Source organism: Hippoglossus stenolepis, chromosome 3 (genome assembly GCF_022539355.2).
Source record: "Hippoglossus stenolepis isolate QCI-W04-F060 chromosome 3, HSTE1.2, whole genome shotgun sequence".
Lineage (NCBI taxonomy): Eukaryota > Metazoa > Chordata > Actinopteri > Pleuronectiformes > Pleuronectidae > Hippoglossus > Hippoglossus stenolepis.
Genome location: NC_061485.1, coordinates 7,091,470 through 7,116,330, shown reverse-complemented (window position 1 = coordinate 7,116,330; position 24,861 = coordinate 7,091,470). Strand labels below are relative to the sequence as shown.

At 42.5% G+C, this 24,861-nt stretch overlaps 2 protein-coding genes across 16 annotated transcripts in view; one reads left to right on the top strand and one right to left on the bottom strand.

Annotated features, from left to right (window-relative positions):
- rap1gapb (RAP1 GTPase activating protein b) overlaps nt 1-12,620 on the top strand; it is a 100,706-nt gene extending 88,086 nt beyond the window's left edge. For 8 of the 14 annotated variants that reach the window (XM_035153104.2, XM_035153097.2, XM_035153105.2 and 5 more), the window contains 11 exons: nt 809-895; nt 1,099-1,242; nt 3,655-3,786; nt 5,311-5,388; nt 6,675-6,784; nt 7,210-7,326; nt 8,058-8,211; nt 9,116-9,215; nt 9,700-9,806; nt 10,453-10,500; nt 10,608-12,620. In XM_035153104.2, coding sequence (XP_035008995.1) covers nt 809-895; nt 1,099-1,242; nt 3,655-3,786; nt 5,311-5,388; nt 6,675-6,784; nt 7,210-7,326; nt 8,058-8,211; nt 9,116-9,215; nt 9,700-9,806; nt 10,453-10,461 — 1,038 coding nt within the window. In that variant the 3' untranslated portion in view covers nt 10,462-10,500; nt 10,608-12,620. The remainder of the gene's footprint in view (nt 1-808; nt 896-1,098; nt 1,243-3,654; nt 3,787-5,310; nt 5,389-6,674; nt 6,785-7,209; nt 7,327-8,057; nt 8,212-9,115; nt 9,216-9,699; nt 9,807-10,452; nt 10,501-10,607) is intronic. The other 6 variants (XM_035153093.2, XM_035153100.2, XM_035153096.2 and 3 more) reach the window with 5 other exon arrangements.
- Nucleotides 12,049-24,566, bottom strand: padi2 (peptidyl arginine deiminase, type II). Of its 2 annotated transcripts, none has more exons than XM_035153110.2 (16): nt 24,197-24,566; nt 20,662-20,833; nt 20,188-20,257; nt 19,824-19,885; nt 19,279-19,396; nt 18,734-18,883; nt 18,367-18,557; nt 17,875-17,978; nt 16,951-17,062; nt 16,265-16,372; nt 16,028-16,179; nt 15,770-15,917; nt 15,005-15,098; nt 14,826-14,905; nt 13,497-13,631; nt 12,049-13,083 (listed from the first exon to the last, which is right to left on the bottom strand). In XM_035153110.2, the coding sequence occupies exons 1-16, from the start codon at nt 24,358-24,360 to the stop codon at nt 12,850-12,852; spliced, it is 2,094 nt and encodes a 697-aa protein (XP_035009001.1). In that variant the 5' UTR covers nt 24,361-24,566; the 3' UTR covers nt 12,049-12,849. The 2 variants fall into 2 exon arrangements, with proteins under 2 accessions (XP_035009001.1, XP_035009002.1); XM_035153111.2 differs by lacking the exon at nt 24,197-24,566 and adding an exon at nt 22,669-22,916.
- Nucleotides 24,567-24,861: the final 295 nt, after the last annotated feature.

Genomic DNA, 24,861 nt, shown 5'->3' with positions numbered 1-24,861 from the left:
TTTTACCGAAATAAGAGCCAATAAAAACAATTAGAGGAATAAAGATAATAAAAAAGCAAATTAAAAACATTGCTACATTAATTAACATGACTTTAAAAGCCAAATAAAACACAGTTATGTGCGACATTACAGAATTTTGCTAAATTTAAAGATGTGCTGTATTTTGATCCATGATTTTCCGAGTTCAGAGCGAACTTGCGGGACATGAAGTGGAAGCGAGTTGTTTAAGCGGGTGTGATAAAGTCTTACTGTTGAAGTATAATGCTGATAGATAGTCTGGTATTTTTCCAGTCAGAGCTGTATAAGTAAGTAAAGGCAAATACAATACATTAAGATAAACCGGGTCATCCCCAGCTCCTGCAGTCTGTATTCTGAAGATTTTACCGATTTTGAAATAAATAGAAATCACAATGTGGTGGTCAGATATAAATAAATAAAAGTAGTGGTACTGTGAGGTGTGAAAATACTTTGATTCATTGTGAAGCTAGAAGGTCAGAGGACATCGGCTGAGTAGGCAATTCTTCATATGTGGCCCAGGATGCATTTGTGCTCACACAGCGTAAAAGAATGAGGCCACATGCGTCACAGACCTCCTCACAATCAAGTGATCGCATCTCAAGACGCATTCGGGTGCATTCACTATGTACTTAGCTCCGACCAGGTCTGAGCGGGGGTCAGCGAATCCTAAATCGCGCCCTCTGTCGCTGTATGACTGTTTAGAATATAGGTGAATGTGACTGGTAGAGTAAAGTGTTATATGAATATAAATTCAGTTCATTTGACTTTCCCATTTGCTCGTGTCTGTCAGGGCCCAGAGCTCCGTGAGTTCCTCTTCACCAAGCTCATCAACGCAGAGTACGCCTGCTACAAGGCTGAGAAGTTTGCCAAGCTGGAGGTAAGAGTGTGTGTGTCTGTGTGTGTGTGTTCTCGGTGGGGAGTGATTTCAGGTGACAACACAGATTAACTCTAATCTCCAGCGCTTCTCAAACTGCCACAATGCAAATGAGCTCCACTCCTAATATTTGCTGTCAGCCGACTGGAATTTGAGATTGCAGAGTCGGCTCCTCCGCAGACTGACGGCGTTCTTGTTGTTGTCAGGAGCGCACACGCACTGCCCTGCTGGAGACGCTCTACGAGGAGCTGCACATCAACAGCCAGTCGATGATGGGTCTCGGTGGGGATGAAGATAAGCTGGAGAACGGGGGCGGCGGAGGAGGAGGAGGCTTCTTTGAGTCCTTTAAGGTACGGCCTCATCCCTCATTTGATGCGACGCGCCGTTAATCTGCAACGCCACATGCATTAGAGGGAACGGTGACGAGCGGAGAGAAACTTTCAGGATGCTTTTTTTTTTTTTCACCCCCCTCCCCCCTGTCTCTTGGCCGGGATTCTGGGTATTCACACATGAGAAAACAAAGCAGAGAAAATTTGTAGTATCTCAAAGGACCAGTCCTGTGGCATTTGATTTCCTCACTTGGCTGTGACTGCTGAACTCAGTGTGTTTTCACATGATGGGGAGTTTTTTTTTTTTCTTTTCTTGAAGCTGTTGTGTGTGAAAGGCACTTTGCTCTGACTGAGAGTGCTCCATCAATGACCATTAAGGTTGTGGAGCTCCGCCGCTGAGGCATGGCAGTCGAAGCTGTGATTGTGTGTGCCTGATGAACGATTTAATGACCCCTCATTAGGGAGTTGATGATGCAGTTTGCATGTCTCCCCATGGGCAGCGTTCCCTGCGCTGTTTTTCTTCTTCTGCTCTCTCTGTGTCGCCGACTTGCTCTCTGTTATTTTTCTTTGCAACTTCAGAGAAATATACCAACAGTTCCCACAGTGTCTGTTTTCTCTTTAGATCCATCTCTCTCCTCCATTGCTCCATGCACTACATCTATAAATGTGTCTGCAAGTCCTGCCTCTCTTTTTCTTTCAACCTGTCGAGAGCCATCTTTCAGCCTCTCTCTTTCACACCTCCACAATTTTAACCGAGCAAACATTTCCCACTCTCCCTTTCTCGCTACATCCAAACGACTTTGTTTTCTTTTGAAAACTTCGAAACTAAAAGGATCTCTGTCGAAACAAGCTTTTTCTTTTTGTATAAGTCTTAATCCCCAACACGCCTGAAAGCACATATCACCATGTACTGGGCATGCATGTGCTGGTGTAAACATGGGAATTGTCGCAGATTGCTCGAATAATAACTTCGAGCACAATATAACTTTAATGGCACAACAGCTGTTAGCAAAGACATCAGGGTCAGCAATGCTGATTATCCATGTTGCGTTCTACCCTGGTAGCCAGTTGTTTCATCCGGTCATGTGATAGGAGCCTGACGAACCCGCGAAGGCTACGTCGTGACCAAAAAGATCCAATCAGCAAACGGTTGTGAGTGTCTAAGTGATCGTTTGCGATATCTCTGTTTCTATCTGTCTAGACTAGAACGCAGCCCCAGAGTTTTCAAACAAAAAAGGGGCCGGCTGTGTTTCCAAACTTCTCGGTTTTAGCAGCTCTAAAACTCTGGAGAAGTGTGGACACTAAGCGTGGCCGTAGTTGATGCATTTTTTTTACACTAAAACGTAGCAGTATGGAGGAAGCCTCTATCTGCTCTTCTTATATGTGCTATTATATGTTAGTTTATGGCCACTGACACAATATCTACACTGACCACCAGATAATGACTTACACTTTTCTTAAACTGGTCAATCGTTCTTCAAAGTTGCGCGCATTTATTCATTCAGCCCCTCCGGACTCCGCTAGCTATCTTTCCCTTTATTATTCATAATGTCATCTGACACATCTGAAATGCACACTGGTTAAAAACAACAATTTCCTCCCACATGGTCATAGGAGACACATTCAGGACGCATTTCAACACCAGGTGTGAACAGATGAACTTTACACTGTCCACTTGTGATCAGATCTCTCAGGACAGGTGTTCGTACCTGGGCCTCTTTCTCTCTTTCACACCTCCACAAATTCAACCCAGCAAAGCTCTCCCACTCTCACTTTCTCCATCTGCTGTTTTCCCACTGTGTAGATTTCACTGCTGCTGTCTCTCCCACTTCCTCTCACTGTTGCTCCTCCTTGCTCCTCCTTGCTCCATACTCCCCCCTTCCATGACAAAAACAAAACCCAACTCCAGACTCCACCCGTAGACGTCATCTTCCTCCGCTGCACACCTACACACTCTCCTCGACCTTTTATGGACCCTCAGTTCTGTCACCCAGCCTCTCCCTGCTGCCTGTTGACCTGCACTGCCCCTGAGTGTTCAAAACATAGTCCTGCATAAAGAAATATGCACAAATACTCACACAATCATGTATAAGCTCACATTTGATCCACTTTAGAAAAGGTTCAAATTAATATTATTATTCAAATTTGCCCAGTTGTTGACAACCTGAAGTATATCAGGATATGTAATATAGTAAAGATATATTTTAGTACGCAGAAGCATAGCTGTTACATCCTTACTGGGACTTAGCTAAATGTATTTTGGACAAAGAACATCTATTTTAAAGATATTATAGATAAGACATCCACTGCAGTACCAATAATCTTTATTAATTTCTTCGTGCTGGTCAAGGTAAACATATCCCTCAGTGTGTCGCGTTTCCACACAACGCCGGTGGATCCACTGACAACATATCTCCTCGTTTCTCTCTGTAGCGGGTCATCCGCAGCAGAAGCCAGTCTATGGACGCCATGGGCCTCAGTAACAAGAAGTCACACACAGTCTCCACTAGTCACAGTGGCAGCTTTACCCACAATCCCGCAGAGAGCCCCAAAACCCCAGGGATTGTAAGTAAGCCATTTTGGTTCACATGATGCCCACCTGACACACAACGTACACTCAGGACGATGGTGTATATATATATTTATGTCTGTTCACAGACTCCTCAGCCCCTGTTCTTTCATATGAGCGTTACTCCTTTTGCATATTAAGGCACCTGACTTACATCATTATGTTCATTAAGTCCTCACATTTTAATTTCACTCTTGCTTTGTTTTAAAGTGGCTTTCACTGATTGTCTTTTTTTCTATTTATGACTCATGTTGCTCCTTTTAATTGCTTGTTTTTCTTGTTTCTTTGTGTTGAAAATTAACGTCGCAATTCATCCTCAGCATTTCATTCATTCTCATGTGCTGAGAGAGTCTTAGTCACCTCAGTGCAACAGTTAGATACGAGTGTTTGTGAGTCTGTAGCGTCTCTGACCTGAGACCTGAAGTGAGCTCAGTGTAGCAGCTGTTTGATTACCCAGACTCCCTCCCTTCCCCAATGTGCTTCAGTCATGTGTCCTCCCGTAAATGTTATAACTTTTCTCTGCAGCCTTGTGCATGTGCGGCTGGAAAACATGCATGGCCAGCGCCACAACTGTCAGGAGCCCACCGTCCTGTTTGTATCTCTTTCAAAAACGGGGTTCGATGCGTTTTACTTTGCAAATAATTCGGTTACTGACTGTATTTTTGAATCGAAACTAGATTCACCCCGTTTCGGAAAGTTTTTCCGAACATTTTCTAGAAGCTACGCCCTTTTTTGGATTGCGCCAGTTCTCTTTGCCCCTTTTCCCAAGGGGGACGAGATGACTCACAGAAGAGCATTAACGGAAAAGCCACAACACGACTACTAAAGCTACACTACTGCAGAAGCCACCACACAACCACAAAACCACAACGCAACTGCAAAAGATAGCGATAGAGCCTTTGCCGTATTTGTCGTATGATGTCTGACTTTTATTATTTGTGTCTGTATTATTATTTCTTGACTCTGATTGTTTGTGAATTTTATATTGTTTGTTGTAAAGCACTTTACTTGTATTGAAAAGTGCAATACAAATAAAGTTATAATTATTAAAAGCCACAACTAACCCTAACCCAACTGCAGAAGTCCAAACACAACTTCTAAAGCCAAAACACAACCGGGAAAAAAACGTGACCGCAACTGCATTCATGTTTTCCGTTGATGTGCTTGTGTGAGATGTTTCTGCCGCCGCTCTTCTCTCCCTCTGAATTTCATCACGACACAGACCTGTTGCCCTCAGAGCAGAAGCTGTCCATCCTCCTGTGTTGGACCCCCGGCCGGCATTTGCTCTGAAAAGCCTCTCACTGTTTCCTCAATGTCATGTCGTCTCTGTATTATCTCACGCTGTGAGCTGCTGTTTCAGGCTCCTTTTGCACCTTGTTGTTTAAATTCGTTGTGCCGTGCGCATGAGATTCTTATGATGTGTTCTTTTCTGTTTTTCCTTCCCCACCCCTCTTGCTTTTTTCAATCTATCATCTCCTGTCTCTCTCTGCTTCCCCCTCGCCCTGTCTCGTGTGGCTCAGTCATTGCTTGTCCCAGGGAAAAGTCCCAGTAAATATGGACGTCGAGGCAGTGCCATAGGGATAGGAACAATAGAAGAGGTTCATGTATAACTCTCTCTTCTTGTTTGATATGTTTGTCTTTTTAAAATGTGAGTGTTTCTGTTCTTAGTGTTATGCCTGTAAGGGTTTTTGTATATATATATATATTATAATGACATTTGTTTGAGTATGGTTGTGATTGCATTCATTCATTTCACACAGTAACCAAACCCTGTTTTATTTATATATTTCATATTGGGGCAGATTTTCCACACTTTGCATTCCATAACACCAAATCTTATATGAATTACTTCATTCTTTTACTTTGAAATGTTGCTCCTAAACACCATAAGAGAAATTAGAGATTAGAGATCCAGGGTTTCTGCAGGCTCTTAAAGTCAATAATCTGAATTTAAGGCCTTAAAATGTCTTAAATACGTCAAAATACTGGTACTAGGTTATAAATACATTTAGGTAGGTCTTAATTATGTTAACATCCATTTAACACTGCTTTACTTTGGCGGTATGCATCATATGTAGTGTCTACGTGTGTTGTAGTTTGTCCTCAATGATAAGATATTAGCACGCTTTAATAAAACTACAAAAAAGACCAATATGGAACTGATAACTGATCGTCTACAAACACCTTGGTCAGAATTGATCTCAGTACATTCACCTTGGCTCTGGGGACTATGGATACCCTCCGTCTCTGATTTAAAACCAATTTTAAGGGGCAATCCTCTAAACAGAAGGTCGGTGGTTCAATCCCAGTCTTCCACATGCCAAAGTGTCCATGGGCAAGATACTGAACCCCAAATTGCCCCCGTCGGCTGTGCGTGAATAGCAGAAGATAGTGTACTGTAAAGCGCTGTCAGTGTTCATCAAGACTAAAACATTGCAATGTAAATACGGATCATTTTACCATTTACCATGAATTATGGTCTTAAAAAGAGTCTTTCATTTTACCTGGTTGAAACCTGCAGAAACCCTGGTAAATAAACTTCATTGCTGAATCATACAGCATCTTAAATTGGCAGTGTGACATTTGAAGGTTAAACTACAGAGTCTGCCGTCTCTACATGAAATAAAAAAACAAACAGAAAACCTAAGGAGACGTCTCTAAGAGAGAAAGACAGAAAATATAGAATATAAAATCAGTTCCTGCATGAAGGGGGTGGATCATGGATTTGTAAAACATGTTGCAGGATGTGTCCTCACATTATCTCAGGATATATCAAGCCATCAATGTACTGTTCACTACTGTATCATGCATTCCATTCATACTGTGGCTGTGAGAAGCTCGTACTGTACCTGCAGTGTGTCTGACTCTCCTCTCCCACTGTCAGTCATTGATAATTCCTGGGAAAAGCCCAACCAGGAAAAAGTCCGGGCCCTTCAGCTCCCGGCGCAGCAGCGCCATTGGCATCGAGAACATCCAGGAGGTCCAAGAGAGGAGGTGAGAGGACGGAGCGCAGCTGATCAGCAGCGAGTGGGTGGTGACGAGCAAATAGTGTCGCGACAGATGGAGGCAGGGACATTAAAAAGAAGAAATAAGATATTAGAGGATGTGTAAAGTACAAGCTCCTGTTGGAGGGCAGTTTGGATTCAGAGGATTTGTTGTGCTTCTGTTTTTTATTTCTACATTTTAAACTGAATCTTTGTAGCATTTTAACCACATGACAAAAGCTTTATAACAGTATGAAATATAGAATATGATCTGTATGTCTTTATTGAGGAAAGAATAGTACGTCAGAGTTTTTTTCTTCACATCCGACAGCTCGTGTTCACATTGTGTGAATCTGCACTAACAGATTACAGTATGTTACAGTATGGGATAAGTAAAAATACATTTATTTCCATGTCTCCGTCCCTGTCCTGAAGCCGGGAGGTGTCGCCCAGCCCCCAGAGGTCGTCCGACTGCAGCCACATGTGGCAGGAAAATAGATCAGACAACTCGTCCAATCACAGCTCTCCAGAGTTTCCTGCCCCCAGGAACAGGTGACTATCTTTCGAATTACACTCATGAATTATCGGTGGTGTCCGACGCCTTTAGAGGTTTGGTATAGGGAAAGCATTTATACAGTTTGGAGCAGCGACTCTGTCACATGATTCACGGCCCTGGTTGTCATTTTTTATAAAACAAACCACCAAAGTCACGTTATTTTTTTTTTGGGACCATGATCCAGATTCTCCAGATTTTGTTCTAATAAAGTGACGCCGAGAAAAGTTAGAGAGGGTTTGAGCAGAGATGTGTTCAGGCGTCATCTTCACATGTGCCATATTTTTGCCATTTGAGATTACTTAAGATAAAACTCACTTATTCTCACTAAGAAACTACCATAACAGCTCTCTGCATAGCACTTTTACATACAGCAAATTACTGTCTTAAAGGCTGCATCTGAGGTTGTCTGTCTGTTATTGCAAAATAAGTTTTTAAAAAATTATATTACGTGTATATTCTGTTTATCCCAGTCTCACTCAGCACTAGCGATGGCTTATTCAGAGAGCTGCTTTATTCAAACGCCTTTAAAATATTACGTGGCACAAAGTAGCAAAGGCACAGCTGTCGCTTCCCCTGAAAATGTCACCGGAGGGAAAGACGGGCTGTGAAATGTAGATGACAATTTATTCGTTCTTTGGAAGGACAAGAGATATTTCGACTGCTGCTGCCCAAATGAGTGGATTGGTGTTTCTGTGCATGCGTGTTACACGGGTGTTTGTGCGCTCAGAGTGACCCAGGTGTGCAGTTTGGCGATGTGTTACAGGGCGCCATCCATCCCTGAGGCGCAGGACCTTTCCCGCTCTTCCTCCAACGCCAGCAGCTTCGCCAGTGTCGTGGAGGAGCACGAGGAGGAGGCCGAGGAGGAGTACGACACCGGACTGGTGGGTGGAGGCAGACAGACAGGGTGACGACACATAATGGAAGTGCAGACATGCGGGCGTGTGTCACTTCTCTAAACCAAAAGCAGCCGACAGCTTCTGTTTACAGCCTGCGACATATTTGTGGTTCTGCTCGACACTTTTACTGTGAGGAAGAAAAATCATCTATTTGTGAGAGCGTTTGATGGATGTCACTATATCTCAGAAATGACAGGTCCCAAAATGTATTGCAGAGTAAAAAAAAAAAGATAAAAATGCAAATACAGTCAGAGAGTAGAGCTGCGGTAGCTATTTGTGGTACGAAGACTAAAGTGAAAGACAAGTTCTGGCATAAGAGAGACAGCTGCGGCTATGAGGTCTGACTGTCTGCGTGTACGGTAACAACTTTATGGAAGATAAAAGTGCACAATATAAGATAATCCTTTATACGATGTTAAAGCTGCAAGAGGCCAGTTAAGATACATCAGTAAGTAATAATAAATAAGGATGCAATAAAAGTATATAGATATAAATGGAATAAAGACTAAAACATACACTGTGAAAAACAATATATACAATGCGAGAATATATACAGTGGAATGGGTTGTACATAAGCCTTTGTATTGCACAGACACAATGAATATTGCACAGTTAAGAGAGTTAAACCAGTGTTGGTCCATAATTGGTGAATGTAGTTCTACTGGGAGCAGAGCTGGTTGTACAGTCGTTGTCAATCCGTAGTTTTATGGAAAAGCTAATTCTCTCCATGGTTTGAACTTCAGTACCGATCCGGTCAGTCTTCGTTGGAGACTCGGACTGGAACCATTAACGTGTTACAACTTTCTTCCTGGCTGCTGATAGTATCTGTATAAATAAATGAGCTGCAACATTGCCCAAGTAAATTGGAGTGTCTCTACCCTTCTTACAGGAGAGCGTGTCCTGTGGTACGCCGCTCAAGCAAGACTCGTTTGTGTTCAGCTCTGGTGCGGAGGACAGTGTGAGCAGCCCCAGCCAGGGAGGTTTTCCAGGTGAGTTCAGGAGAGAATGACTCCCGTTACTGGGCCAGTAACAGCCTGCAGGTGTGAGAAGCAGGCGTGTTATCAAAAGGTGGTCGGTGTCACATACTCAGGGTATCTAGGGGGGGGGAACTAGATGGGGCAGATGTAAGAATAACCCTCTCAGCTGCCTGAGCAATTAATATCGAAGCAGCCTTAAGTGACAAACCAGCTGCACCAGTGGAGCCGCCAACAACTGAAGGCCCGTTGTGTGTAACTGCACGAAAACAAAGGATGGCAACGTCTCTTAAATGAATGAATGTGCCTCCAGCTTGATAAACTTTCCTGCACAACTTATTTGACTCTGCACATTTTTTCTCCCACTAATGATTCACTCCGGAACATTAATCTTTGGCATGTTGGAATATTTTCTTTTTTGTTCCGCTGGAACAGCTGGCAGCATTTTGTGCCTGAGTTTATTAACTGTGACAGCCACACATCTGTCGCCTTCCTCCAGCTTCTCGTCTTGAGCAGCAAGCGGATGGAGCGAAGACGTCGGAGCCAAAAGGGACAGACAGCAGGCCCAAGATGGAGCGCCCCCCGCAGGAGCAGAAGTCCTCGTCGGTGAGACAAAGGGCTTGGCATCGGGCGTTAAATGACATTAGATGACACTATATAGTTTCACAGAGTCACAGAAATGAGTGTGTAAGATTTAGGTGAAAGGGATCTATTGGCAGAAATTGAATATAAAATAATCGTAGTGATGTTTTTACCAGTGTGTTTCATCTAAATTGTACGAATTGTTGTTTATTTACCTGAAAATAGACCCATTGTATTTAAATACTTTATATTTATATTGGGAGCTGGTCCAGAGACAGCCATGTTTTTTCCAGTAGCCCAAACTGGACAAATTAAACACCTTTTGAGTTTTTATGACAACTGAAGGTTTCCACAGGTTCTCTTTCATGTTTGGAAGGGGAGGGTGAGGTGAGGGGCATTCAGCTGCAACATGCAACTTCACCACTAGATGTCACTAAATCCTACACACTGAACCTTTAAGTAATTTATTGAGTAGAAGCACCAAACACTCACTTGTTCCTATAACTTCCACAAACAGACCGTGTATCTTTAAAATGTGACCTGTTGAGGTTGTTTCAGTTCATCCTGAGGGGAAGCAAATCTGCAGCGTGGCTTCGGGTGAAGTTTAACTTTGGTGACTTCAGCTTCATTTGTTGATATTAACAGTTTCTCTCTTCCTGCCTGTTTGCAGAACTGTTAGCCTCAACCCAAATGAAACAACATCGACGTCCATTTTCAGGTTAGTCTTATTCTCAGCTCATTAACAGCATTGTCCTAAGCTTTAGTTTACCTGAACTTCTGCTTAACACTCATCTACGAAATCTCATCTTCTCTCCTTCGTCTCAGCATTACCATTAGAGGCGTTTGCCAAAAATGAGCAGAGGGCAGTGGTGATTTCCACCACTGATGCAGAAGGGGAGCAGATAGAAGCCCGAACAGGAGACCGAGGGATCTGCCACCTGTCACGACGAGACATCCAGCTTCACGGACGTGTTCCTACCTGTCGCCCTCATTCCAGCTCCACGTGGAATCCCTCTTAAACGCTCGAGGCGAACACAAAGAGACCTCCACCACCACCTCTGGCTGACGGACTGTCACGTGTCAGCTGGCTTAGCAGAGTATGTCTGCCTGCTCGCTCTCCAGGCCAGTATACGCTCTGAGCTCTGAGACCTGATTCTTTCTGTAAACTGCCCCTCTCCAATGTCGTGTCTGCTTTTCAGAAATTGATGAACAGGGGGTTTACTCTTGAGAGGAGAAGCCGAGGGTCCGTAGAGAGAAGCGTTGCACTAGAGAGGAAATGTGTTTTAATGTCAGCCTCGCATCCCACTGTGATATTGTACATGGGTTTTAAATGTACCGGGTGTGTGTGTGTGTGCGTGTGTGTGTGTGAGTGTGTGTCAGTCAGGCCATGTTTTAGTTTTATTATCTATTCCTCTTCTTCTGAGTATCCTGCGGTGAATATTGGTTGTTAATTCCTCATGTTTTCGATGGAGGGTACATGACCATGCTGCTGTTGGTGGCTGCATAAGCATCATTTACTTGGAATACGCCACAGAAAATGTGTCTGTAGTTTTTACCATTCGAAATTTCTTTGTTCAAGAAAAACAGACTGTGATGATGCTATATAAATATGAACAGAATTACTGTGGAGCCCCAACCAGCAACATGCATCCTCCCGTCCTACTTCAAGCTGTTTAGAACTCTGCTCCCAATGCTCTCTGTCACACACCCCACTTGTTGATTTGATGTCTGTGTACGGGTGTGTTATTGGTACTGTGCATGGTGTAAATCCGCTTGCCAAAAAAAAAAGACAACCTCTCCTCCTGTACACTGGTGCCATCCCCCTGTGATTTGTGTTTTTATTAAGGGAAGAAACCAGCCAACATCTCCACATTGCTGATGGAGCCAAACGCCACAGTTTCCCTACTTTATTTGTAAAGTTTGATGTGTATGTACATGACCGAAGCACTACGTTTTTTTTCCCCCCGGATGCTGACCTGCTGAGAAACATGACTTGTCATGAATTACACTGTGACGGGTCTTGACGTTGCCTTTATGATTGTCGCGCGAGCTGCTCTGAGGTAAAGGTCATATTTAAAAAGGCACTGCGTTGCCGGCTGGGCTTGAATGTAAAACTATAGGCGGACATGCAGTCGTACGTACACGTCTGCTCTCACCAACAGTGATGCTGCGCGTGAAGTGTGAAGCAGCTCACGTTTCCTTCGAGTGGACGAGCTTCCCCCTGTTTTTCGTTTGTTGTGAAGGAAAGAACTGATTCGTTCCCTTGTTTTATTTCAGTTGTGTAACTGAAGCGGACATGAGATTTATTGTCTTTAGTTAATCAACAGAAGCATTTACATTTTACACATGAAAGTACGAAATGTTTGAAGACACTGGACCAAAATCTGTTAAAAGCCACAAATCACAAGAAACAAAGAAACATTTCGCATTTGACTCCACAGAAAACAAAGGCATATTTTGGTAATAATTACACGTGTGTGTGTATTACAGCCTATAGCATTGATTTTAAATATAAGTATGTTGGATCAAATGATTTTTCGTCTGGACTTCAGGAATGCTTGAGTAGATGAAGTACGCCCTCTTGTGGCTGTGTAATATTATAGCACACTATGTGGTCCATTCATCTAACTGCTTAACACTGTCCTAAGCCAACGTCGATCCAAACCACAAAAACATTGGAAGTGAATCTTCTATGTGCTTGATTTAAATGATTGTAATTCTGTTCTTGTCAACAGTCTGCTTAAGCCCGTGTTAAAAAGATTTGTAAATATTGCTGTACATCCTTTTTTTGTAAATGAAGCAAACGAAAAGGTTTAATAAATATGAAGATGCACAACATCAAACCTCTCTGGGATTTTTTTCTGCAAACGAAATGTTGATGAAAGTGGCACTTGCATGATTTTAAGACACAGAGGTAAGAAAGGCGCTTACAAAAAAAAACTATTCCCGTCCAACGTTAAGTAAACTCAATATACTATTGTTCTCTAAACTATATTTGAAAAAGCAAACCCTCGCTATTCCCCCCGTCACAACTTTCCTCCGTCTATATCTACTGCTCAGTTCCTGTTCACATCTCCAGGTTCCACCACTTGAAGTCGAACGCCTCCCGGCGGACGTTGGAGCCGCAGTGCACCTCCCCCAGCAGCTTGTGGTAGGAGGCGAAGTCGTCGATGAAGGTGCAGGTGAGGCCCAGCCCCCCCATCAGCGAGCACATCTCCGCCTCCAGGACGCAGCGACCGTTCACCTTGGGGCCAAAGGGCTTCGGGATGCCCAGGTTTTTCCCCAGAACGATCATGTTCACCTGGAAAGAGATGAACCGATGATAAGACTCCTCAGTGGTGCTTATCTCTAACTAATGAGTGCTTTCATTCGTCCTACATCGGAAACAACCATTAGGAAATGGTAGATTCATTATCTATGCCACTTATCCTTTAAGGGTCATGAGGGGGCTGGAGCCAATCCCAGCTGACATTGAGCGAGAGGAGGGGTTCACTCTGGTCAGGTCACCAGCGTATCGCGTATCACTCACACACTTATACTTACAGTCTCAAATTAACCTAACTGCATGTCTCTGGACTGTAAGAGGAGGTACTGTAGGAGAAAACCCACGCAGACACTAGGAAAACATGCAAACTCCACAAAGAAAGACTACGGCCGATGTGGGATTCGAACCATTTGTAAGGGATCACAGCTAGATATTAAGTCTGAACCCACCATGTCAGGGTAGTACGCCACTGCTCTGTGGGTCTGCCCCTCAGTCAGCTTGAATAGGATCGGCAGGTCAATGATATCCTCGTCCTCCAGGCCCAGCTCTCTCTTCAGGACGTCTCTGTTCCAGTCGATGCAGCTCTGGGAGAAGGAAGGAAAACAAATATGCAGTCAACGTATTGTACAACACACTATAACTATCTTCAACAGTCTGAAAACAAATAATTGCTCAGAAAAAATGTTGCCCAAGCTGCAGAGCTCCGTGACTCATCTCTCCAACATCTCTGTTTGTCAAATGTCTGCATTGCTAAATTCACCCTGGTCCACTTCAAGTGCAAACATCTCCGAGCTAAAACAACTTGCTCCGGAGCAGTAGGCGACGCAAGGGGATAAAGTTTCAGAAATCAGTTTGTCTTTCACGTATGCAGAACGCAGCAGGAGGTTGTCCAGGTCAGACGAGTTCACAGCAACAGGGAAACGTCCAGAACACTCGAGTGAGGAGCGGTGCCTGGGTAGAAGATGCAGGAGTCGGGACCTGACGTAGAACTTCTGCTGCTCAGTGTTTTTGTTTACAGCCACATTCAAACTGACATCGGCTCACGAAAAAGCTTTTTTCTCTTTTCAAGTTTTTGTCGCCGTCTTCCACGAGCATGGCTCCTCTCATTCATCCTGAGATATTTGTATTCTCCCTCTCAGTCGCTGCGAGTTCTCCAAAAATGCTCCTGCTGTATTGTCGCATTTGGGCTCACAGGAACATTTTACTAAAGAGCTGGATGTTTGTGTTCTCACATACAGGAGCTGGTGTGTAAAAAGAGTTTGTAACTTGGGAAATGGAGACGACAAACTGCCTCTGGAAACAACGTCAGCTCACAAGAGCATGAGATCTGTCAGCTGGTGAGGTATCAGTGATGGGTCCCTTTTCTCTCCCTGGTTTTCAGATGGCAACTCACAGTTTGGTAGCAGCTTTGAAGATTGGTGGAGGAGGAGGAATAAAAGGTCTGGGGCTGTTTTACATGATTCAGATTTAGCCGCTTAGTTCCAGTAAAAAAGGGGAAATCCTCATGTCGCACCAGCGTAACTTTACACACATCCAGCCCCTGTGGGATGAAGTGAAACGCTGACGCTGTGCCAGGCCTTATCGCCCAACATCTGTGACAGGCTCCTCTGGCTGAATGGGAACAAATCCCTGCAGCCAGGTTCTGAAATCCTGTGGAAAGCCCCGCTATGGAGAGGAGGCTGTTACAGCAGCATACTACTGCCTGTGGTTTCAGAATGAAATATTCAACATTCTCAGACTCTGGATGATTTTCACTGTCTTTCATCATCCCCACTCACCTGCACGTAGTTGTTTTCAGCTTGGAAACTCAGGTCACTGAGTATATCGTCCACTGTTCTTGCTTCTTCCTCTTTCAGACCTGTTTGTGAATAAAATGCAGAGTGAGAGTTGAAGAATTACTTGATGATGTTCATGAATGAGACGTTCTCCACTAACACACACACACACAGGCCTATACCGTCGAACAGCTTGGCTTGTCCGTGGCCATCGCTCTGTAAGCCTCTGAATAGCTTGTAGCCGGCGTCGGGGCTGGCCAGCAGCAGCCGGAAATGCTGTGAACAGAAGCACAAGAGACAAACATAACAATGGCTGAATCGTATCCTGAGAGCTTTAACTATGCCACCACATCTGAAACAGCATGTCACTATCGAGCAGTAACAGCAACGGGCAACGTGAGATTCTGTTTTATGTCTCTTCTTACGACCCAAAAAGTTTTTATCCTATGATGTCTATGACTTATATTATTTGTATTATTATTACTTCTTTACTCTGATTGTTTGTGAATTGTATATTGTTTGTTGTAAAGCCCTTTGTTACTTGTATTGAAAAGTTATTATTATTATTATTATGATGTCATATTTACCACCACCAATGAAGTTATGGTTTTCTCCATTTGTTTGTTGGTTAGTCAGAAGGATTACACACAAATTACAGTTTGCCATGAAACTTAAGAATCCCAAAAAGATTTTGCTGCTGATCCAGATCGGGGGTTGGATCCTGGACTTTTTTTACCCCACTTTCTTAAACATTGCAAGATGGCGTTTATCAGCATTTTTGTTTAATAAATCGTGGATCAGGCAGATTCAGGGGAGTGATATGTGAAATTGTAGTTTATTACCTCCACCAAGTAATAAACTGGCCTTGGGGGAGGTGCAGTCTGAGCTCTACTGAGTGCCATTCTATATTGTTTCAGTTTTACAGTTTAAAACTGTGGTAACTTTACCTTTCTGTCAGGTGCAGGAACAAACGTCATGAATTCGTCGACGTGGCCGACAGTGAGCCAATCAGAAAACAAGGCGATTGGCTCCTGAACCATCTGAGCCCACAGGAAGTCCTGAACCACTTTGGTCATGTTGCGTCCTTTAGTTGCCCTGAAGGAAATTAAGAGATGCACGTGTTCATAAATCTTCTGTTCAATATGCTGAACTGAACTAAAGCCGTCCGTACATTCTTCGTAAGTCAGGGGAACTTGAGGACTCACGTAGGGAAAGCCACTCCGATGATGATTCGGCCCAGGGGGTAGTTTCTCCCATTCACAGTAACAGGAGGACTAACCTCCAGATTCCCGAACGAGTCCAGACTGCTCACATCCTTTCTCTTGGCCATCCTCGTCACGTAGCCAAAGTCAGGGCCCTGAGGATATGAAGTTATATCAGATAAGACACAAAATCATGTTTCTACGGGAGCATTTCATATCCTGGAAGCTTTTTAAGATTACCAGTAGCTCGTTGTATGGAAAGTCCAGGAGGTCTCCATCTCGAGGGGAATCCAGAACAACAGGAAACCGGTGATGAGGTGAATCGATGTAACCGAACTCCAGCTCATCCTGAAACATCATATACGTTATATTTTCTGCTCTGTTTGAGTTCTTATCAGAGATTTAACATAACAACATTATGCTTTCTGCATGAATGCTTTGTACAAGTTTTGTGTTTCATATAAATGTTCCTTTTTTTTTTATGATTTCATTGTTTCCAGATAAACTCCTTTTTAGTTGTGCTGTAATGCAACTTCTCCTCAAATCCTGTAACACTGTTTCGAGGAGAATTATGAAACCTATGACACAGTGAATGTACTTCCTGTTTCAAACCACATGTTATGACTTGCCTTGTTCTCATTAAGACTTACCGACTTGCTCGTCACAGCCCAGACGCTTTCTGAAGTTTCTCGTATTCTCGCACGATGACTAATGTCAATTACACAATCATAGTATTTATAGATGGAATTTTCAACTCATTCAATTTGGATTTAGTTCTGAAGCCTTTAGCCAAACGAAGAAAACTCAATGGAATAAAGTGGAAGAAGTCTCACAAACGTTAAAGATGTGAATAAGAAGCAAACATCAACTTATTGCAAATGACAGTTGAAGTTGAAATCTACATTGCAGCGAATGTATTTTCTGACCTGCATCCACCGATCTCCTCTGTTCATATATTCGTGGCAAATCTTCAGCTTGTACCCGCTCTTCTTCACAAGTTTCATCATCCCTTTCAGGAACTGATAGTTATCAGATGTGCTGGGAAAGTAAACCACAGGCAGACGTGCAGATTTCATCAGGAGATATGTTGCAATTTTTCATGTCATTTCATTAAACAAACAAAAAAATTTGATTTGGTATAAATGTACATTTACTATGAAATGATGTTTAAATATGCATAATTTAGTATGTATAGATGTAATTTTTGCTGTACTTTTCTGATGATCAAACACAAGTATTCTCTACACTGGTGTGCAGATGCAAAAGAATGACTGATACCTGACAGCAGATGTAGGATATATGGTTTCAGCCTCTTGTAAGGTAGTGCATAATTACTTTTGATAGTAAATGTTAGCAATGCACATTGCATTGCTGCTTCAGTTTTGTACTGTGCAGTTAGCACTACCTCAAGCGAAAGCTAGAAACCACGACCACAGAGATACAGGTATGCAGAAGCATGAGCAGGTCTTGTGAGTTGGTGGGCAAAATCGTACTTCAGCTGTCCAATACAAAAAGACTATCTCCATTGTATACTATGTTACATTCTATAGTAATACAAAAACAATTGACGTTAGTAATATAATTGTATTTTTCGCAAAATGGTTTTCCGCATGAACGACTCCAACACTGGCCACATTCTTTTTGGTAAACCAAACAAACCAAATCTTTAAGACCAATCAAAAATACAAAATATTTAAAAGTACAACCCAAAAGCTTCTAGTAGGCGAGTGACTGTTCAAAAATAGTTGTAGCATTTCCTCAGTTGTATGAGTTCAAATTGAAGTGAGTGTGCAAGACTATGCCGTTGCAACAACTAACTTCATCTTTATTATTCATCAGTCTTCTCTTACCTGCACACAAACACCTCTACGGGCTGCAGGGTGTTGGGTGTCATGATCCAGGGCGCCACTCTGAACACAACTGTGTCTGTGAAAATGGGCGTCTCCGGGAGACCCTGTGGAAACAAGAGAAGCTGCTGAGTAACGACGGTTAAAGAAACTCAAGTCTAATCATTTATTTGAGGTAAACAGTTTCATGGAAAAAAATTGGATCAAGTTTATTTATGTTGCTGAGACTGAAAGGTTATTCTCGTAAACATTTATTATTAGCAAAGAACATCACCAAATTCAAAAGGTAAATTTAATAGATATTTGGGAGCAATAAACCAGATCATTTGAATAGATCATTAAAAGTAAAACTATGGACCTTGACTTCAGATTGTTTGGCAAACTACATTTTTCTTCATAAAATGTCCTAAGATACAAGTCACTTAAAATACAGACGAGCAGAAAAGGGAGTTGGAGATGAGAGAAAGGTGTGGGTGCCGTGCTGCAGGTCTTAACTGTACTAATGGGCTCTAACAGACTGAGGTTGATTCTGATGAGGCCATCGAAGTCTTTGTCGGGAAACCTGATGCCCTCCACGTAAAACTTCATCTCTGCTTTGTCGCCAAGGTACGGCACTTCCTGTGACAGGATGTCACTGTTCAGCACCAGTGGATAGTCCCTCAACGGGGAGCTATAGATGAAGTTCGCTGGTGAAATGAGAAACAACATTCAAAAACTGAGGCACCGAATTTGGGAAGAGGAAAGAAATAACAGTTAAGAAGGGGATAAACATAAAAGATGAAAACAGTGCGAAGCCTTAAATCAACAGGCTGCATTACATGCATGTTGCATCATCTGTTTCGGGGCTTTCGTCTTTACTCACTTATGGCGTTGGACGTGTTGAGGGATCTGGGCCTGAACACTCTCATGCTCTCTGCGTCGCCCTGCGAGATGTGCATGGTGAGCTTGTAGCCCTCTGGGAGCTTTGCAGGGCCTCTGGTCCGCAGCACCATGTGCGACATGTCCTTCAGATCTGCACAAACCCAAACAAAGATTCATGAGAGCCCTAATACCACAGACTTTACACTGAGGTATTAAATGTGATTTTTTTTTTCACATTCATCTCTAGTGATGAAGCTAAACACCGACAGCATGTGGTCAAATATACAAACACAGGTACACACATGAAAGTCGAGCTGCAGCATAAATGAAAACCTGTTTATAATATCAAATTTCAGCTCTACTGGTTTGTTCACTTCAAAGTCATTTGATAGCTCGGTTTTATCAACCCAGCCTCTCCATGTTTGTCTGTAATTTTCCATATCACCTATTTATTCAGCTGACTTTGCCAAAGCAAATACGCCTGGCTTTTTGTAATTAAGGTCACGGTACAGACAGAAGAACTTAGTCACTGTTAAACTCTCTCACCTGACAGTTTGTTGATGCGGCCCTGATCGGAGTCCTGTTCCTTAAAATAGGTCCGCTCTGAGTCACAGTTGACCAATAGGATGGCTCCGTGTCCTTTAGGACCCCACATCCAGGAGCCCTAACAGGGTTTCAACAAACCAGACACGGGAATTGATTTAATTCACAGTTTTGCTGCTCTGCGTTTCACAGCATGAACAGAGCATGAACTCCAGGGCTTTAACGTGTGCATATTAAACTGTCAAACAAGAAAACATTCAGGAAGTTGACAAAGCAAAACTTTAAACCATCTCTGACATAAGCCCCTTCAGGCTTGTGTAGAGAAATTATCTCATGCAGAGTTGGCAGCACGACAGGTTTAAAGACTTAAATAGGACGCAGGAGCTCTATAAATAAATGAGGAAATCTACAGCGCTGAGTGAATTCAATAAATAGAATCCTATTCATTAAAATTGTTATGTTATTGTTTATCAGAAAGTGACTGAAAATCCCTCCATCATTGGTGTCAAACTTTGCGCTGTCATCTTGAACTGTCACAAAGAGATCACCTTATTAGGGTTGTTTTTCTCCACCACACCGTCTCTGTCCGCATCCACATCCAGAGAGATCTCTGAGGGACAGACACAGACACATTCAAGATAGTGGCTCCTATCATGATACAACTATTGTTTTCAAAAGGCTATTAATATACAGTATATTTCCATATCACAGTTGAGCACGTTGCTCTGTGCTTGAATATATGCAATATAAAGATGGTTCTGGTTAAAAAACACGAGTTCTGACTGAAATCTGATGTGATTTAAACACACAACTAATGTTCCGCTGACAAATTATTAACATAATTAGTTGTTACATGGTTTATATACATTTTAATAGAATGAATGTGTGTTGCATTTTAATGTTTTAACTTACCAACGGCTGTCAGGTGCAGGATCGCTCTCCCCAACACCTCTGTCCTCTCCCCATAGTACTGGACAGACAGCTAATAGAATAAAAGCACAAATTATTTAGATTCCCAAAATGAGAATGTTTGAAACCACAAATTTTAAGATAATGATTTGCATATTGCAACTGAGCTCTTTTTAATGTGGACTTTCCCTCTGGTTCTGTAAAAAAAAATCTGTTAAAAAATCAAAAAAAGCAAAAGGTACAAATGCCTTCAGGAGGGCGACACTGAGTTTGATATATTTCCAGTAGAGTAGAAGTCTTCTCTTGAAATGTAGAATTATTTTTTTTTATCATGCAGTGTTTTTGCTTTGGGCTCCATGACAGACTCATATTCATCATTTGAATTTGCTTTTGTCAGCTCGTCTCCTGGAGCCGTCCCCGTCCCACTTCTCGCACATATTGAAATATGATATATATAACGGTGTCGTGCCGCTTTACCTTGCTATCATTTTCATGCTCGCTGGCGCGGCTCATGCTGATGAGCAGCACTGAGTTTCCATTGAGAGGGATGGGGGAGAGGTGTGAGGTCTCCTGGGGCGGGGGGCTGATGCTGCACTGAACGCTGGGGGTGCACTTCACAGAGAAGAACTTGGAGCTGGGAGGGGCGCTCCTGAGAACAAGAGAAAGAGCAGGTTATTAGGGCTGCATCTATACACCACACAGAAACGTTACCTCCACAGAGGAGGTTATGTTTCACCCCCTGTCCGTTTGTTTGTTTGCAAGCAAGTTAACACAAAACAACCAAACTCATTCAATTTTGGTGCGGATCAAGGGGAAGATCCAGGATTATTCCCAGGAATTGTTCATGGATCTCGATTGGGAAAAAAAACGGATATCTATGAGTGTGTGAAATTTGGTGCAGCTTGATTGACTTTAAAGGGACTGATGAGGTGTCACTCAGGTTAAACATGTTTCATGTGTATAAGAGCAGATGTGTATTTTTATACACTTGAGAAAGAGCATTAACGTGTGAAGCCACAAGCTTGTATGTCATCACAGGTGGAAAGACAAAGCTGTGGCTGGAGTCATGAGAGTGAGTCAGTGTGTTTTCATATTTCAATGGAAGGGAGGAGAGAGACAGCTGACGTCTAAAAAAGTGACCAAATGAAGAACTGGAATTGGAGTCGTCAGACTGAGACGCTCTCTATCTATTCATTCAATATGTGTAATTTCAGTCAGTAGCGTTCAGTATCCCAATGTCTGTTTGTACAATATTCATCTATTATTCTTTTATTGACTTGTTTATTTTTAGTTTAGATAGGTTTTAAAACCTACTTAAGAAACTTTACCATTCTAAAATATATTTGTGAGTTGGGTGCAAAACTGATATTGTACTGTGCCCTTGTCTTGTGTTTGGTCTGAATGACCATAAAGTGAATTTTTAATCTTTATTTGTTGAACTGCTGAAGCTTCCTGGTGGCTCCTGCTCCACTGTGGACTTTGTCCCCAATATCTCACATCAGGAAGGATCTCTTCACTGCTATCGACAGGATGAAGGATACAGAAGCACATCTTTCAGATACTAAAACCACTCCCTTGAATATGCAGCTTTTATTGTTGCAGATTCCAAAGCACCGCGGGAGGCTGTGCCGTGTGACACTCACCCACATTAATCCGGCCCTGCTTTGTTGTGTAGGCTGGCATTTGGCAGAGCCGTATAGCCCACATTTCTTTGGTACAACAAAGTCTCTCCTGTTGGCAGCACAGTGTACAGTTGATAGCAACAACAGAAGACTGTTGATTCTCTCCACAGTGCAAACAAAAGACGACCTACACCACCAGGAACTGAACAAATGATCCTTTCCTCATTCTTGTTGACATAGGTTAGCTAGAATTTAGATTCAGTTAATGATGTTTCCAGTTGATAGAGGTTAAACCAAAACACACAGGTTGTTGATATAGCTAAATTAACTTGCTCTTCTCCACAGCCTTGTTGATATAGGTTAGGCATATCATTATTTTCTTGTTCCAACCTGTACATATAAACAATTACGGGTAGTCTAGATATTAGGAACACCACTCAGTGTAATGCAGTACAATATTTAAAAAAAAAACACAAACTACAATAACCGTTTTTTGAATGTACTGCAGGATTGTTGCATTACACTTTGTAGCAGTTGTATTTAATACATTTGCGATTAAGAAATCTATACCTAATCTATAATCAATGAAAGATTTTTCAAAAAGCCTACGACTGTTACAAATTGTAATGCATCAACTCTGCAGTAAATTCCACCTTCATTGTGGTTTTAACCCTCATTTTTGTCGATGTAAATGTGGTTTGTGTTGCTTTGTAATTGTAGACGCACATTATACTGAGTAATACTTCTAAAATAGCCCCTGCTGCAGTCTACCCTTGTATGTATGAATGGGGTGGACATAATATGAGAGACGCTTTCATTCAACACAAATGATTACTGATAGCTGATTGGACAAGAGTCTCACCTGTTCAGGTTCACGTTGAGTTCCGAGCCAACCACGCATAGAATTCTTGTAGTTTTGCCATAATCTACTCTGAGAGTCCTGGGGTGGATCATGGCTGCAGTCGTCCCCCACAGTCAGCCTGCTACTGACAGATAAATGTCCTGGTACTGTTGAGATGCTGCCTGGTCTTTACTGACTGCCCTGTTATTAGATGCAGCCTGGTCTTTACTGACTCTCCTGACTCAGTGCAGAAGCTCAACAAGTGATTATGAGGCCGCAGCTCCTGAAGGCTCGGCCTCTGATTGGTCAGTCTGTGGCTGTGGCCCATCCCACCACGGTCCACCCCCAGTCAGCTCTCCCTCTCTCTGTCTCTCTCTTTCTCTTTCATCTTACCCCTGTGTATTGTTTGGTCAGTTCTTTTGCATTTCTTTATTTTGAGAACAGGTTTGGCTTTAGGGTGGGAAAAATGCTGTTGTAGTTTTTGTCTTTCACATTTATCTCCGAGAATATAACTATATCACTTGACTTGACACTTCTAAATTTAATGTAAATGCTACAAATAAATACAAAATAGAGCAAATTCATTTTATTAAAAATATTAACCATAAAGTAAAAGTTCATATTGATTTTTTACAGGATTATTCCATTGCTTTATGCTCTTGACTGTTAAATTGTATTAAACTCTATTTTAAAAAAATACAATACAAATCATTTGGTGAATATATGTATTTGTATCTGTATTTTAAAAAACCTATTGTAAAAAGGTAAAAGTAAAAAATACTTTAATCTGACAATAAGTGTTTGGTCACTTTTGCTGTGCACGACATTTTATGTTTTTTTACAGTGTATTTTTTTCCTACCTCAAACATAAGTTCGATCTGACACTGATAATATTTTGCCTGTGTGTGCAGTGTTTGCAGTGTGTGTGTGTGTGTGTGTGTGTGTGTGTGTGTGTGTGTGTGTGTGTGTGTGTGTGTGTGCTTGTCTTGCTATAGTTATGAGGGCCAGTTGTGGTTCAAAACCGTCATTGTGAGGACATACTGGCTTGTCCTCACAAATTCAAAGGGTTGTTTGAGGGTTTAAGGTTGAGCATTTAGTTGTGATGGTTAAGGTCCGGGTAAGGGGCTAGGGAATGCATTATGCCAATGAGTGTCCTCACAACTATAGAAATGTGTGTGTGTGTGTGTGTGTGTGTGTGTGTGTGTGTGTGTGTGTGTGTGTGTGTGTGTGTTCCTGTATTTGTGAGGACAATTGTAGGCATAGACCCTACAGAGTGAGAACAGTTTTGGAAAGTGAGGACATTTTGACCGGTCCTCACTTCTTCAATGGGCTGTTTGAGGGTTAAGACTTGGTTCAAGGGTTAGGGTTAGAATTAGGTGTAGGTTAGGGTAAGACATTTAGTTTGGATGGTTAGGGTTAGGGGCTAGGGACTGCATCATGCCAAAGAGTGTCCTCACTAAGACAGTAGTACAAACGTGTGTGTGTGTGTGTGTGTGCACGCGTGTGTGCGTGCGTGCGTGTGTTGCAGGATGATCTGATTTCAGTTTACCTGCTCAGGTTTGTCTTCAGAGTGGTCCCAATAACGTGGAGGACAGCCTGAGGACCCGCTGTGTCCAGGCGACATGTTCGGTGGTGTCCTGCGGTTCCTGTGCTTCCTACTCTCCTCCTCTGAAATAACTCAGGTACTCTGGTCTGTGGCACCTCTTGAGACATTGTCGGTCGTTTCTCTGCCGCAGATTGCTGAAGGATTTCTGGAGCTGTTGTCCTGGCGCTGCAAAATCTGGAGAGGAGGTCAGGACGAGGCAGCCTCTCGGTTTGTTTGTCAGGGAAAAGGAGAGAACAGCCCAGGGGATAATTACACAGGTACGACTGCTTGGGCTCGACGAGTGGGTGAGGCTCCTTCTGCAGGGCGCCCCAGCTCTGAGGGTGTGGCAAACCTGCAGGGGCTGACACCAGGAGTTTGCACCAAGACAGTAATCTCATAAAGGTTTTACCCTGAGGAATAAAAGTCAGAATAATAATACACAAGTCTTTTGCAAATATACATTTATTTTGCTTGTGCATCAGGTTCATCATCCAACTGTTACCTATATCTGTCTGTCTATTTATCTATCTATCTTATATCTGTCAGTCTATCTATATATCTATCTATCTATTATATTAATACCATATTAATTCTGTTACATTGTACGTACTTTATTTTGCTAGTTTTAT